Source organism: Mus caroli, unplaced genomic scaffold (assembly GCF_978045245.1).
Source record: "Mus caroli unplaced genomic scaffold, Mus_caroli_1 scaffold_3, whole genome shotgun sequence".
NCBI lineage: Eukaryota > Metazoa > Chordata > Mammalia > Rodentia > Muridae > Mus > Mus caroli.
Window position 1 is genome coordinate 7495014 of NW_028227258.1, and position 16066 is coordinate 7511079.

General features: G+C 49.0%; 1 protein-coding gene across 1 annotated transcript in view; it reads left to right on the plus strand.

Moving 5' to 3' along the window:
• Positions 1-16066, plus strand: part of Ak5 (adenylate kinase 5) — a 190611-nt gene that overhangs the window by 161242 nt on the left and 13303 nt on the right. The window contains exons 11-12 of the mRNA XM_021158164.3: positions 10081-10244; positions 12376-12492. Of these exons, the coding sequence (XP_021013823.1) occupies positions 10081-10244; positions 12376-12492 (281 nt within the window). The remainder of the gene's footprint in view (positions 1-10080; positions 10245-12375; positions 12493-16066) is intronic.

The following is a 16066-nucleotide window of genomic DNA, read 5'->3' on the forward strand; positions in this document are numbered from 1 at the left end:
CGGCTCCAGGTTCTTCAACCTTCAGACTCTAGAACATATACCATGGACCTAGACTATCAAATTGCCAGAAACCTGAGAAGACACTGGGTCACTTGGGCTCAGCTTAGAAGCCATCAGTCCCCTCATGTTGTGATGTGAGATGGCCACACTTCAGGACTTCTTGGCCTGCAAGGTCACGCATCCAATTCCCAAGATGAATCTCCTCTTTGCTGTTGTTGCTTTGGCTTGTGAGACAAGGTTTCATAGCCCAGGCTGGCCTCAGTCAGACCTGAAGCAATCCTCCTGCCACAGCTTCCTGGATGCTGGATTGTAGGTGTGTGCCATCACACCTGACACCAGGCTATGAATCCCCAGGCCAGTGAAACTGTGTTGCCATAGGGAAGCAAGTTTCCATCTGACTTTCAGCCTTTAGCCAGGCCTAACTGAATCTGAGAGTTCACATGTGCATGGATGCACACTACACACAGATACACACACACACACACACACACACACACACACACACACTCACACACACCCCTATTCTTCCCTCCATGAAAGTATGCAGACACTAGATGATTGTCACACTGTCTTGGCCTCAAGCTGTATTTTCAAACACCTGACCACTCAGGATGGGAGAGAAAAGGAAGCAGACATGAAGACACACTTGCCAAGAGAGCTCTGAACACACGCATCACAAACTGAGACCTTCTCTAAGGGTGTTGTGTCCTGAGAGCGAAGCCACTTAGTTACATAAACTTCACAGTACAAAGGGATTCCATGTCTAGTGGCAGTCTCTCTTTCTTTCTTTTTCTCTTTCATCCTTCCTTCCTTCCTTCCTTCCTTCCTTCCTTCCTTCCTTCCTTCCCTTCCCTCCCTCCCTCCCTCCCTCCCTCCCTCCCTCCCTTCCTTTCTCCCTTCCTTCCTTCCTTTCTTGTCTTCTTCAAGTTTTTAAATGATTTCCTCCAAGAAGCAGTACTGTTGACTTGGTGGTCATTTGGAATACCATATTACCATGAGAAAGACAAAAATACAAATTTATGCCCAGGACTGACCTCCCACTCTCCACCTCCTTCCCCATGGGCTGAGATCCTTCTGGAAGCCATATAACACTGACTGGGATGCCGGTCCAGTTTGACCTGAACCCATACTAACAGCTGACTGTGGTCAACATCGTGGTAAACCCTGCAACATGAAGAGACTACCAGACTTGTCACAACGAGTGCCTCCATTTCTGGGGTTCTGTTTGTTTGTTGTATGTGTTCAATAGCGTGTACATCCCCCTTCAGTGTTCTGTTTTAATGAGATATATCACCACTATGTCTATGGCTGTGGTTGGTTTGGGCTGAATTGCACAATTTCAGATTTCTCAGGACAGAGAGTAAACAGGGTTTTAAAAGTCTCTGCTAGCTGACATTTGGGCCAGATCCTGTGCCCCAATTTAGCACATAAAACAATGAAGCTCTTCATTAAACAGAGTTTTAAATAGTGACTCATGTTTGCTGTCATACAAGCATACTTTCTTGGATGCTTCTGATGGCAAACCTGTGGGAATACAATTTTCACCTGGCTCCCCGTGACCATTGGCTGATAGACTACTATGTGATGTTTGTCTGAATTCCAAGTCTGCCTCACTCCAGCAGGGAGGGCCAGAGGGCCTTACAGGTGGGGGTCCGAGCAGTACCAGGGCACCTGCGCCTCTTGGCATCGTGTTCTCTCTTGTAGAGTGGCAGAGAGCTTCTGTTTCTAAGGCTGCCACAAACATTGGCAGGCCCTATTTCAAACAAAGCAGACGTGTATTAGATAACACAGCAAGCCAAAACACCTGGAAAAATGGGGGCTTTCTTCAGGATGGCATGCAGGGACTCTCGGGCACATCGTGTCTCTGAACCCCCAGTCTTACTTTCTTCCCACCAGCTTGACAGAGAACACTAGCAGTTCCTCCCATCTGCCGTGAGAGGAACGGCCCAGCCTTCGGTAAGGGGATGAGGACTTTATTAGCTATCACAGCAGTTACTTGTTCACCACTGTTCACCACTGTTATCTCAGCATTGTTACACTGTAATTAAGAAGAGAGAGATGAGCAAGCCTCTCTGGGCTGCCGCCGGCTCCAGTACAAACCTCTTCTTCCTCGGGTCGTCCAGAAAAGCAAGCTCTCAGGCAGGCACAGCCCACAGTCACCTGGGGGATCTTTTGAAGACTTTCCTTTCTCTTTCTCTTTCTTTCTTTCTTTCTTCCTTCCTTCCTTCCTTCCTTCCTTTTCTTTCTTTCCTTCCTTCCTTCTCTCTCTCTTTCCTTCTTTCTTTCCTTCTCTCTCTCTCTCCCCCCTCTCTCTCTCCCTTCCTCTCTTCTTCCCTTCCTCCCTTCCTTCCTTCCTTTTTTTTCTTTTTTTCTTTTTTAATAATGAGAATTTTCAAACTTCCAACCAAGCTAGGAGCATTTTTATAGTGAGCACTGTGTATCTGTCAGCTAAGTTGTACGGTTAGCATTTTGCCAGGTCTTGTTTTCTCGCAGCTCTGTCTATCAGATCCCATTTTTCTCTTACACATTTCAAGATGCATTGCAAATTCCTGCCCCCTTTTCTCGGGGAACTTCTAAACTTTCAAGTCTCCCAGTGTCAGCTGCAGACATTCATAAATATTTTTTTCTGGTCTGGGGTTTTTCCCCCCATCCTAAGTTTCTTCTTTCAGTGCAGTAACCGTGCTGATGGAGCCCCTGCCAACCAAGACTGTGCCAGTTCCACAGTAAAGAGAAAACCCAGGCAGCCAAATACTGACTGAACAGAGCTCTAGAAGTAGTTTATGGCTGCGAATCAGTAGTGGAGTGCCTGCCTGGAATGCCATGGTGAGATCACAATGACCAAACAGAACTTCTCACCTCATGACCATGTCATGAAATAGAAAATGAGTGAGCCAGCATCACAGTCACCTTCAGGGCACACATTGCAAAGACCTCAAGTCTTCTGCTAAGTCCCACCTCTTAAACTCCCTACTACCTTCCACAGTGCCAGGCTGAGGGCTCAAGCCTTCATCTCATGAATGAGCCTTTAGAGAATAATCTAGACCTAACTTTTAACATGTCAGGATTAGAATCCTTCCATAGACGGGAGCACAGTGAAAGGAAGGCTAGGTGACTATGGTGTAACACACCCAAAGTAGGGATCCCTTTGTGGAATCCAGTTAAGGAACCAGGCCGTGGAGGTAAAGGGACCCTTAACGTGTCATAGAGGTCAGAGCTCTCTGATTTACTTAGCTTGTGTGATCACATCAACAACTGTTAATTAGAGCCAGGATGTAGGAACTTTGTGACCTCAGAAAAGAGATCAGTCAATGCTCTCCCAACCAATTAGCAGGTCTAAAGCAAAGAATCGTTGTGCTGTGCACAGGACTGCCTCGTGGAACGCTCATCACCCGGTCATTGGCCCAGCAGTTGCCCCGCACCTCCTAGATTCTAGGCCCTGATAATAAGGAAGCAGGCCTGTTACTCTCAGGGTCTCAGCCCAATCTAAAGTCTTACATGTTCCACAGCTGACCCTGTCACTGGCATGTTTCACCCAAATGCTTATCAGAGGCTTTCAGAGCTTGTAGAAGTGTTGACTATTGTAAATAGATATTTTCCTAGTCACTCCAGGCCGCCGAGCATTGAACACATTGAAGCTCAGCTTAGCAAAGCCTCATGGTGGCTGTAGGAGGTGACAAGTGACTTGTGGGCCCTGGGTGGCTCAGACTCACAGTTAAGAAGCAAAATAGCATAGGTTGATTTGTGAAAGGTACTTAGTACTGCCGAAGGTACGGTTACGGAGGCTGGTCACCTTTAAAGATGTGGGAAATCGTGCTACAGTTTAAAGGTGTGTCTAATTACTGTAAAAGCATACACTATTAGAGCTGACTGTGTCTGTGTGTGCTCATGTGTGTACACATGTAGGCATTGTGCATGTGCTGTGTGTGTGTGTGTGATTGTGTGTGTGTGTGTGTGTGTGTGTGTGTGTGTGTGTGTGTGTAGGTCAAAGTCGTGGATGTTGGTCTTCCTTTTGCTTGAGACAGAGTCTCTCATCGCCTGGAACTTTCCCAAGTAGGCTAAGATAACTGGACCGTAAGCTTCCAGAGATTCACCTGTCTCTGCCTCCCATCTCACGATCACTGAGAACTTTGAGGGAAATATTCAAATCCAACCAGGAACACCTCATATCATCAGAGGAGGAATGTGGTTGCCAGGAGATGTTACGGCTGTGATGAAGTTAGGTCTCATGGCCCAGGAGGCTCTGTTTTCTCACTCTCTCAAGGAGTGCTTACCAATTCAGAGTGGATAAAGTGAATAATTGACTGTTATAGAGAGTGGGCAGTGCCTGTCATGGGAGGCACCATAGTTTCAAAGGAGGTAGAGCATCCATTACCAGTTAGGGCCTGATATCAGGCTGGCTGAGAGGTAGAGCATCGAGGAATTGGATCAACTTGGTGGGGTCGCAACAAGGACAAACAAAGTGAAGAGTGAGGGGATGGGAGGATACCATTAGAGAGATGGCTTGAGTTGAGTGGCGAATGCTTCGGTTCAACCAGATGTGTGCACTGCTGAAGCTGGGTCATGAGAAAATTAATTCCCCAGCTAATGTAGGAATGTAAGCCTGGGACCCTTTGCTAAAGGCAATCAGAACCCAGCAGACATTTTCCCCCACTGTTGTCTTAGAGAAGCGTAGCCCTGTAAGTTCTGTGGGTCCAGTGTATGTTGTTATCACACATACATGCAGAAGTTCATACGTACTGACAGAGCTTACTGCCCATACATGGTCAGACATTTCTAAGGAACGAAGTGCCCACACTCACTTCCGACTTTGAACTGGGTTTGATTCAGATGTGGTCAATGTCATAATTCAGGACTGAGCTAAGGAGTGGGCGTTTGTTGGAAATGGCGGGGGCTAAGCATCGTGGTTTTTCTGAGAGAAAAGATGAAGGGCATTTATAGTGTGATTATAGATGACAGGCAGATTTCAAAGGCTTTTTCAAAAGAAGACACAGAGCTTGGCAACTGGTCAAGGAACTGCGGATGCAGAGGGAGAAACCACAGACAGGGTGAGGTAGAAGATGGATTGCTTCTCCCCAAGTAGAAACCAAAGGTCAGGAACAGTCAAGGGCCCGTCCGCAGCCACAGATACGGACTTGTGGAGCTGCATCATCCACACGGTAGAGGATTCTACACTGTTAGACTCCTCCTAACATGGCATTTGTGTTGGGGTGGCTGTAAATTACTCATCCCTTGCCTCTGGATGGCGCTTATGGGTCTTAATCGGAGCCTGGCACCCAGTTGAAACTGCAGGTCTCCTGTCACCCTGTCCTAAATCTGATACTTCTCTGGTAGGAAGACTCAGCTCCAAGACTGTTAGCACCAGGCTTGTCAATGTCACACCAGAGAAAGCCTACCCACAGTGTCCCCAAGTGAAGAGCTGAGTGAGCAGGCCTCAGGCTAAACCCTAGGTTACCTCCCAAGAGTAAACAGCATACAGTAAAATGTCAGCCAAGGAGACTGTGGGCCGGGGCCGGGGCGGGGCTGGGCGGGGCTGGGGCGGGGGCGGGGCGGGGCCGGGGCGGGGCCGGGGCGGGGCCAGGGCGCAGGTGGTAGAGTGCTTACCCAGAGGGGATCAAATAAACCGGATGTTGTAGTGATGCCTGTAATCACCTCACTTGGGAAGCCGAGGAAGGAGGGCCAGAAATCATCCTTGGCTACATCAAGTTCAAAGCTAGCCTAGACTACATAATGTCTTCATGCTGTAAAATCTAAAATAGCCAACCCATGCCGGCTCTATACAGAACTGTAAATATATAAAAGAGTGACTTTGAAATTCTTTGTAAGAGATGAACTTCAGAGTAGCCCTAGGTAAGCAGCGTCTATCCTTTCCACTTAGTGGAGAGAAAAAAGTTACCATGGTTCCTGGAACGTGTTTATAATATTGACTGTGAACTCAAAAAAGAGCATGGTTTGGCTTTTTAAATAACCGCAGCTCTACTTCACTGATCTGTGAGGTGGTAGGTAGAGTGTCAGGTGCAGAGAACGGAAACAACAGAGCATACACCCAGCTTAGCACCTTCTCTGTCTATGGGAGCACTCAGCACCATCTCTGTGGGAGCACTCAGCACCATCTCTATGGGAGCACTCAGCACCATCTCTGTGGGAGCACTCAGCACCATCTCTGTGGAAAAAACTCAGCACCATCACTATGGGAACACTCAGCACCATCACTATGGGAACACTCAGCACCATCTCTATGAGAGTACTCAGCACCATCTCTGTGGGAGCACTCAGCACCATCTCTATGGGAGCACTCAGCCCCATCTCTATGGGAACACTCAGCACCATCTCTGTGGGAGCACTCAGCACCATCACTATGGGAGCACTCAGCCCCATCTCTATGGGAGCACTCAGCACCATCTCTGTGGGAGCACTCAGCACCATCTCTATGGGAGCACTCAGCCCCATCTCTATGGGAGCACTCAGCACCACCTCTATGGGAGCACTCAGCACCATCTCTATGGGAGCACTCAGCACCACCTCTATGGGAGCACTCAGCACCATCTCTATGGGAGCACTCAGCACCATCTCTGTGGGAAAAACTCAGCACCATCACTATGGGAACACTCAGCACCATCTCTATGAGAGTACTCAGCACCATCACTATGGGAGCACTCAGCACCATCTCTATGGGAGCACTCAGCACCATCACTATGGGAGCACTCAGCACCATCTCTGTGAGAAAAACTCAGCACCATCTCTGTGAGAAAAACTCAGCACCATCTCTGTGAGAAAAACTCAGCACCATCTCTATGAGAGTACTCAGCACCATCTCTATGGGAGCACTCAGAACCATCTCTGTGGGAGCACTCAGAACCATCTCTATGGGAGCACTTAGCACCATCTCTGTGGGAGCACTCAGCACCATCTCTGTGGGAGCACTCAGCACCATCTCTATGGGAGCACTCAGCACCATCTCTGTGGGAAAAACTCAGCACCATCACTATGGGAACACTCAGCACCATCTCTATGAGAGTACTCAGCACTATCACTATGGGAGCACTCAGCACCATCACTGTGGGAGCACTGAGAATCCAGGTGCTGCGTTTAAGGGGAGGCTATGAAAACAGGTGCAGGTATAGACCAAAGAACACCAGGTCCAGAAGAACCCCCCTTGCTCAGTTAGGCTCCCGGGCTCCAACAGGCTGAGTGGAAAGCCAGTCTTTGAGTACTGACCCTGTTCCAATGGTGCAACTTCAGGCTCACAAGGAAAATTCAATAGATCAGTTTTTTTTTAATTCCATTTGATATTGAAAATAAGGATTTCTCCACTTCTTTTGCCATGAAGACTTTGACAGACCCCTTCAAGGTAGAATTGCATCTAAACTCTGAGTCATACCACAAGGGGCTGTGTCCCAGTCAGCTGGGAGGTATAAGCCTATGGGTGTGGTGGCAGCCAAGTGATAGCCCATTGTCTTCTTCAGGCACCCGGCCATCAGAGAACACAAACCCTTCAGTTTGAGATGGAGTTCTCCAAAAGAATTTTGTCCCCTGCATTAAATTATCCTAGAGGGACACCAAGCCCCACTGCACCCCCAAGTGCTGAGTTAGACCTTCATGGCATGTCAGAAAAGCTGTGCAGTCACTTGCAGGTTTGTGACCTTCTTACAGTAAGGAGATCACATGGCTCCCCAGTTTGGAGCCAGGGGAAGAATCATGCCTTTGTATAGGTTACTTAAAATTCCACACTGCCTGCACCATTTGGGCCAAAAATGCTAAGAATCTGCAGCTCCTGCTCCCACGGAAGGCAGGAAACCCGGGCAGCAGCACCGCTCCACACAGCTGTTGTTGAGATGGAGAGCTTTAATTGCCTCTGTGTCAAGATTTATTAAACAACGCTTCAGAGGGGCAAACCTATAATAGTCATATTAGTAGGCGGCTGAAGAAAGGAAATAATTGGAACACAGCATCTTTGCCTTGGAAGGCAACTCAGAAAATATCTTTTCTTCATGATCAGCCACTAGCTATCCCGGGAAAAGAGTTTCCAGGTAAACACAAGCCACACAAGTCCCGTGGCCTCTCAGAGCTCAGCTGTGAGTCCCTCTAGACATTTACCTAGAAGCACTCCTTACTCTGAGTGGCTTTCTCTTGTCCCCACACTCTCCCATCCTATTACAGCTGGAGGCGAGAGTCACTGCTCTGCCTCCAAGGAAAGGGCTGTCCATGTGCTGGCCTGCCCTGTTTCTATTAGCCTCTGTAATAGCTGTATTCCTATGATGTCTGGCCCGATCATGCAACATTGTGGGGGCGTCTGGACCTCCCCATTTGACTTAAAGCAGCGATGTGGATGCGTACACGACAGAACACATGTATCTTCCCTGGCTTGTCTGCCTCGGCGAGACGCGTGAGAGGCTCTTCTGCTAAAGTGGGCTGGGAAGAGCATCCCTTAACAGCCAGTTCCCACTACCCAAGAGAGCTAGGATTCAGGCTAGAATCTCAATTGTGTTTTGTGTTTTTATTTCAAATATTCCTTTTTAAAGAAGCTATGAACAGGAGGCATGAACCAGCACCAACTATGGGTGCTGTGTACTATGTCTTCTCTCTCTCTCACACACACACCACACACACACACACACACCACACACCACATACACACACACCACCACACACACACATACAAACATCACACCACACACACACACACACACACACATATACCAGATAAATAAAATAAACATAGGGTGTTCTTCTTCCCCTAAAATCTGAGGAGTAAAAAGAATAGGAAGGTCCTGGCATTTGAAGGTGAGTACCAGGAAGAGCAAATGTCCCACAGTCCTCCAGAAGGAATTGGGGCGTCCCTGCTGGGCTCTGGCCAACACTGGTCCACGCTGTTTCTGTTAGCATAACTGCTGCCGTGTAAGCTGCATATAATGAGAGCATGGTGACTTTCTTTCTGTGCCTGATTTATTCCACTTGTCGTAAAGGACATGCTGGCCCTGGGAGAGGAGGAAATGGGAGAAGAATGTTTGAGGAAACGGAGGTGCTGGGGCCTCTGGCTTGATTGCATGCTGTATGCATGAATGTGGAACCAATCATACCACATTCCTGAACATGGATAGACTCACCAGTATAAATATCTTATGAACTTTAATTATCAGTGAAGCATGGCGATGTATGAAGCAGGCAGTGACTGGATGCAGGCGTCTCTTCTCTCTAGAGCATTTCAGCATCGTCCCCTCACACGGGGGACCAGAGTTTTCCTCTCCCCCTGCATAGTATCTGCAGACCACCATCCGCTTTCAGTGGAACCAACTGACTGACCCAACAGAGTCCTCGGAAGCCAGCAAACTAAGTCCTAGTTCCACCTTGTCATTTGTGGATGGGCTCCTGTGGAGTGTGGAAAAGCCCCTGTGGGTTTCTTTGACACTTTACAAGGCTACTTTCATTTTATTTTATTTTATTTTTATCGGTTTTTAAAAGAGAAAAGGTGGGGGAAGGAAATGGGATGAACAGCTGAAACCCCCACTGCTCTCAGCTTCCGCTCTTGGCTGCATCACCCTTGGCTCCACGGTTGGGAGGTGGGGGAGGTGTAGGGATGGGACAGCTCTGGCCACCTGGGAGCTGGAGAGCAGTGTGGCCTCAGGTAGATCATCACAGCAGCAGGTTCCAGGGGCTTGGGAGCCTCGCTCAGTATTGCAGGGGTGAGGGGGGGACTGTGAATAGTGCAGGGGTAAGGTGGGTCAGTGAGTAGTGCAGGGGTGAGGAGGGACAGTGAGTATTGCAGGGGTGAGGGGGTCAGTGAGTGTTGTAGGGGTGAGGGGGGACAGTGAGTGGTGCAGGGGAGAAGGGGGGTCAGTGAATATTGCAGGGGTGAGGGGGGACAGTGAGTGGTGCAGGGGAGGGGGGGTCAGTGAGTATTGCAGGGGTGAGGGAGGTCAGTGAGTGAGTCTCTGCAGCGCACATGATCAACACATATGAAACATCATGAAACCCATTATTTTATACAATGAATATACACCAGAAAAAATAATAATAATTGTTGCATCCCCCAAAAGGAGACAGTGGACCTGAGATGCATGTCTGATGTGTCTCCTTCCCAAGGTGGCCCTGGCTCTGGCAAAGGCACCCAGTGTGAGAAGCTGGCAGAAAAATATGGCTTCACCCATCTCTCTACTGGTGAGCTCCTGCGCCAGGAACTGACCTCAGAATCCGAAAGAAGCAAACTGATCCGTGACATCATGGAGCGTGGAGATCTGGTGCCCTCGGTAAGTAGACACCCACCCTGTCTTCCCTGGCAGCCAAGCCACCGACTACCGCGGCAGGCTGGATCATGGAGACGAAGAAACCCCAGGATCCAGAGAGAGGTTTGATTTCTCTCCTTGGCCACAGTCCTGAGGCAGGGTGGCCTATGTCGACAACCATCTAACTTCCAAGCTGTTCCTTGGCCAGCCCCTTAGGTGTCAGCCCGGTTCATGTGTTTCCAAAAGGAGCCTCACTTTAGAGTAAGATCTTCAAAGCTTTAGAGTATGGAAAGCTAAAATCCAAAGCCTCCAGGAAACAGACGCCTCGTTGGAGTGCGCATGTGTGATGCTTTGTGCTGACTGTCCACCTGACAGGCTCCAGAATCACTTAGGAGACAGTCCCCTGTGGGAGATTATCTTGACTGAGTTTATTGGTGTGAGAGGACCCAACTTGACTGTGGACAGGACCCTCCTCTGAGTAGGGATTCTTGTTCTAGTCACTCTTCTGTTGCTATGACAAACACCAGAGTCAACAGCAGTTTACAGGAAAGCAGTTTACTGAGGAAGCCAGGGCAGGAGCTCAAGGCAAGAACTGAAGCAGAGGCCAAAGCTGAAGAGGCAGTTCCTCTTCGCAGGCGCTTCTAAGTTTATGTCAAGTTGGCAAAAAGCAACCAGCACAGTCATGGGCGGTGCATAAGACAGAGAGAGCAAGCTAAGTAGCAGCGAGTATTCACATCTCTCTGCTGATTATGCGTGCATGCGTGCGTGTGTGCGTGCGTGCGTGCATGCGTGCGTGCGTGCGTGCGTGCGTGTTTCAGGACCAAAGGAGGATGTTAGGTGCCTTCCTCTATTGCTTCCACCTGAGTTTTTGAGGTAGGTTCTCTCACTGAACTGCAGCTCCCTTTTTTTTTTTTTCTCCAAGCTGGGTGGTTAGGATGCTCTTGGGACCCACCCACCTGTCTCTGCTTCCCAATGCTGTGTGTGGCCACAGACACTTGCTGCTGTGCCCGGCTCTGTAATGTGGATACTGGGAATTTGAATTCAGGTTCTTCTGTTTTCATAGCAAGTGCTCGTAGCCACTGAGTCTTGTCTCCATCCCCCAAAATAAAGATTTTTATCAAGTAGTGCCCGTCCAGCACTCACCTTGCTGCCTATGGCTTCTTCCTTGGGTCCGGCTATTGCCGCCTCGGGCTCTCCTTGATGGCTCTTTAGCCTGAGTCCTCTCCATTGCCCAGTTCTAGTTGACCTTTTTGCCTCCTACAGAGCTCTGCCTAGTCACAACTTAACGGAGCCCCTCCCCTCTAGAAAACAACACCCCCCCGGTATACTCTGGCCCTTTGTCCTGCTCTGCCGTGCCTGTTATCCTTAGCTAGAGTATATTCGTTTATCATTGTCTGCCTTCCTCATTAGACTGTGAATTAGATGGAGAGTTAATTCACAATTATTTAAGGAAGGGTTCTGGCCATGCCTGCGACTTCTGCATTCCCCAGACTCCTGCCAAAAACTAGAGAAGGAGGTCTCCTCCCACCCCGCCCACAATCCCCTCCCCTAGAGAAGGAGGTCTCCTCCCATCCCTCCCAAGGCCCCTCCCCTAGGGAAGGAGGTCTCCTCACACCCCTCCCAAGGCCCCTCCCCACACTGCGCTGTTCTTTCCTTACCTTGCACACTTGTTTAATCAATCTTTTTAAAGGCAAAATCGTGTTGGTAGAAAATAGTTCTCTGGTCTAAAAGTCTTCTCAAGTTAGCACATGTCAAGTTTTGCATAATGTTTACTGGGAGAACGCTGGCAGCAGCGTTTCATTTGCTCCTAACCTGCCATGGTGCCTGCCATGGTGCCACCGTCCATCAGCTGCTACTGTGTGGAACAAGACATGTGGAACATGTCTCATGGGGTGTAAGATGCTGAAGTCTTTCTAGTGAGATAACAGCAGAAAGGACAGACCAGAAAGGAAAACCCTCCTGGTGGAACCCTGACCCAGTACTGATCCGCACTGCAGACATTGCGGGATGGGGGTGGGGGCGGGGCAGGTTAGCCCAAGAGATCTGCTATTAATCTTGCCCAATCCTCCCCTCTCAGAAAAATGTCTGAGGAGTCACATTTACTGTGATTTGGGGGTGCCGCTAGGCCCCATGCTGACCACTCTCTCTGCTGTAGGGTGTCGTTCTGGAGCTGCTGAAGGAGGCCATGGTGGCCAGCCTGGGCAACACCAAGGGCTTCCTGATTGACGGCTACCCCCGGGAAGTGAAGCAAGGGGAAGAGTTTGGACGAAGGGTGAGCTGATGTTAGCAGTGCCCAATCGGGGCACAAGGACAGCACTCAGCTTAGGGGGTACACGCAAAGCCGCCTCTTGCCCAGTAATACTGTCCAGATCTTGCCGTTACAAAAAGCGGAAACGCAAACTCATTTTTCAAAGACGAAATACAAAAATAGGGCAGGAATGACCGGTCTAGCGAGGAAGCGGCGGTCGGGCTCGGCCGGGTGTGGGGAGCGGAGCCGCCAGTGCCTCTTCGGTTCTCTCCACCTCTGCCTTGTTCCTCTCTGTGTTGCTCATTTCTCTTCCTGCTCCAGGCTTCTCTCCTCTCATTTCAATGACCTCGCAGAAAACTAAGTCTGCCTTGGGGTGGCAGGGTGCCCCACAAAAGACCCACTGCTGCTTCCTTTACTTTAACAAGGACTCTGCTAATAGACTCAGCCTACAGGAGCCAGTAGGGGGCAGGCGGCACACCACCAGAGCCACACAGCCCGAGAGAGAAGGGCAGTTGCCCCGGGGGAGGGAATAGAGTTACATAGACACAGAAGAGGGGAGAGATGCTGCGAGGGCAGGATCCAGAATGCTCGCCACCCTCCATAACACTGTGCCATCCCCAACTTTGTGCCCTCCTTAGTGGCTCAGGGCTACCAGCTGTCATAGGAACCAGTAACTACCCACTACTGCAGCAGCTGCCAGACGGTGACCTGCTTGGGCCAGGCCCTATGGTACATACTGTACACCTTGCCTGCAACTCTCCAAGTCTAGGCAAGTGGGGGCAGTGACCATATTTGTTACACTAAGACTGACACCAAACCTCCAAGAAAGTCAGGTGTGCGTGGCTACTGTTTTATTCTGCAATATTTTCATCTGAATTCTTTGAGTTGATGTTTTTAAAAAGTGGAGTGACCTTTTCAGTGAATAGAGTAAGAGAAATGCCGTTCCTGGGGTTTGGAGGGCCAGGCCAGTGCACAGTCGCACCGCTCTGTGCAGGATACCTAATATAGGCACTTGCAGAAGTTTGCTGAACCCTTGTCCCAACCACACAGCTAATGGGGTCACCCAGTTCCATCACCTTCTAGCAAGGCCGCAGAGATGAAGGGTTTCATCTACCCTTGAGTCTGCTTCATCAAGCTCCCCTCAGGAGTTCCTCTGTTGCCTAGCCCCCACTTTAACTAGAGCCAAGGGGTCTAGAGAGATGGCTCAGTGGTTAAGAACACTAACTGCTTTCTCGGAGGACCTGAATTTGGTTCCCAGCACCCACACGGTGCCTCACAACTTCCAGGAACTCTAGATACCAGGTACCCAACTCCCCCTCTGGGCTCCGTGGGCACCAGGCACGTACATGGTGCTCATCATATAAGCAAACAGGCACACATGTACACATGCTACATAAAATTATATATATATATATATATATATATATATATATATATATAATTAGTAAAAAAAAAAAAAAAAAGCTTCATGATCCAGTCAGCAAAGATGGACGTGCGAGAAGGTAGATGTGGGTGGGCAGAGCCTTGTGACAGATCCATGGATAAGTGCAAACAATAGCAGAAACAAGCAGACGTGCAAGCAGATGACTGTAACTGGCTTCTGAGTGATGTGCACTCCTGCAGAGAATGTCACAGCCACCTTTGCTGAGGACAGAGGAACAGCAGTGCAGGCCATGCCCCGGCTTAGATGTTCAGGGTACAGAGGTCTTTTTTAGAACGTGCACTGAGAGATGTAGAGTTTTCTGAGTCTCCCATGCAGTCAAGAACACAATGGATTGTAAATACAGGTCTCTTATTCCAGCCCCTCTTTAGGGAAAAGCAACAATAAAACCATAATCCGAGTTCTTCATTATGAAGTTCTTCATAATCCAACCTTCATTTTGTAGCTTTTAAAGCTAGATCTGATGGCAGATCCTAGCATGGATGCCCATGGAGTTACAAACCATGTTAAGCCATGCACCATGTTAAGCACTACTGGGGATCTAACCAACAGCCCACTGGCCACACACATCCCAGGACTGCTACAGACATTGTGTCACAGTGTCAAAAGGTTTGATGCCCCTGTCTGTCTGTCTTTCCATGCTGGTGAGCTTACAGTATGGTGTTGGGCTTACAGTCTGCTGCAGAGGAGCATACACAAGGCACTTCCCTCACCTTCCACACAACTCTCCAACATTCCTGACCCATCATTCCTGTCTCCTCAGCCCAGAACCTGGGCAGTGTGGCACAGTGGTCACTATCAGAATTCCCTGAGTCAGGTTTCAGATGTGGTCTGAGGCCCCATTGGTTCTCACTAGCTGGAAGCGTCTCACTGGTGGCTGGACAGTTTCAGCTCCCCATTTCACTACTGACCCAGTAGCCTTCAAGTGAGATGTCTATCTGTTTACAAAGTCAGTCTTTTATAAACTGCTAGCAGTGTAACTTCAGTGGATCCCAGTGTCAACTGAGCAGGCAAGCACGAACCACGCTTGAAGCTTCCAAAGTAGCTGCCTGCCTCAAATTTAAATTGAACAAAGACAGTGCCCACCCAGGAAGACTCTTGACATAAGTGCCATGAAAAAGCTATTTCCTCAAATATTACTGGGGAGAGTCCAGGTATGGTGGCCCACACCTTTAATCCCAGCACTCAGGAGGCACGGGCAGAAGGATCTCTGAGACTGAAGCCAGCCTGGTCTACAGCATTAGTTCCAGAACAGCCAGGGCTACACAGAGAAATCTTGTCTTGGGGCAGGGGGAGGTTTAGGAGGCTGGAGAGATGGCTCAAGGGTTAAGGGCTCACTCTTCTTCCAGAGGCCACAGTTCAGTTCCTAGCACTCACACCAGACAGCGCACAACCACTTGTAACTACAGCTCCAGGATATCTGACACCCCCTTCTGGCCTCTGAGAGCATCCAGAGCACATGGGGCATACACATAAACAAAAATGAAATCTTCTTAAATTTAGGTATTAAATGTTATTATATGATCAAAACACAGTATAAATTTCTCAAAAAAAAATTCAGTTTTTAAGAAAAACCGTATTAAGTGATTCAGGTCACTCCCCGATTAATTGCTGTGTGCCAGCTGTGTTCATGGATGCAGGAGAGCAAGGTCAAGCCTTGTGGTCTGCGCCCGAGGAACCGACGTGTCAGGGAGGCCTCTCAGACAGTCAGGCTGTGAAGTATGCTCACGCATGATGAAAGCATGCAGACATTGGCTCAGTGTCAGACCCCATTCCTAGCAAGCCCCGAATTGAGTGCTGGTAATCACTCTCAAGCTTTGGGTGTTGACACAACCTCTGCCTGCTCTTATGTTGGTCCAACTGGTCTTTCAGGGATGGCTCCAGCTTAGATACAAATAACCTCTGTCTATGACTAAAGGAACCCTTGAGCTTTCTTTTTTTCTTTTTTTTTTTTTTTTTTTTTGGTCCCCATGTGTGGCCTGGAAATGGCTCATGCAGGCCAGGCAGACACTTTTTGAGAGCGCTAATAGAACCATCAAAGTGTCTCTCAAGCTCGCCCTCTGCTGGCGAAGGAGAATTGCTTTCTCCTCCACCCCCACCTAGCTTTCCTGTTCAAGGGTGAGTTACATTCCAGAGGCCAGACTTTAGGGAAGGTCC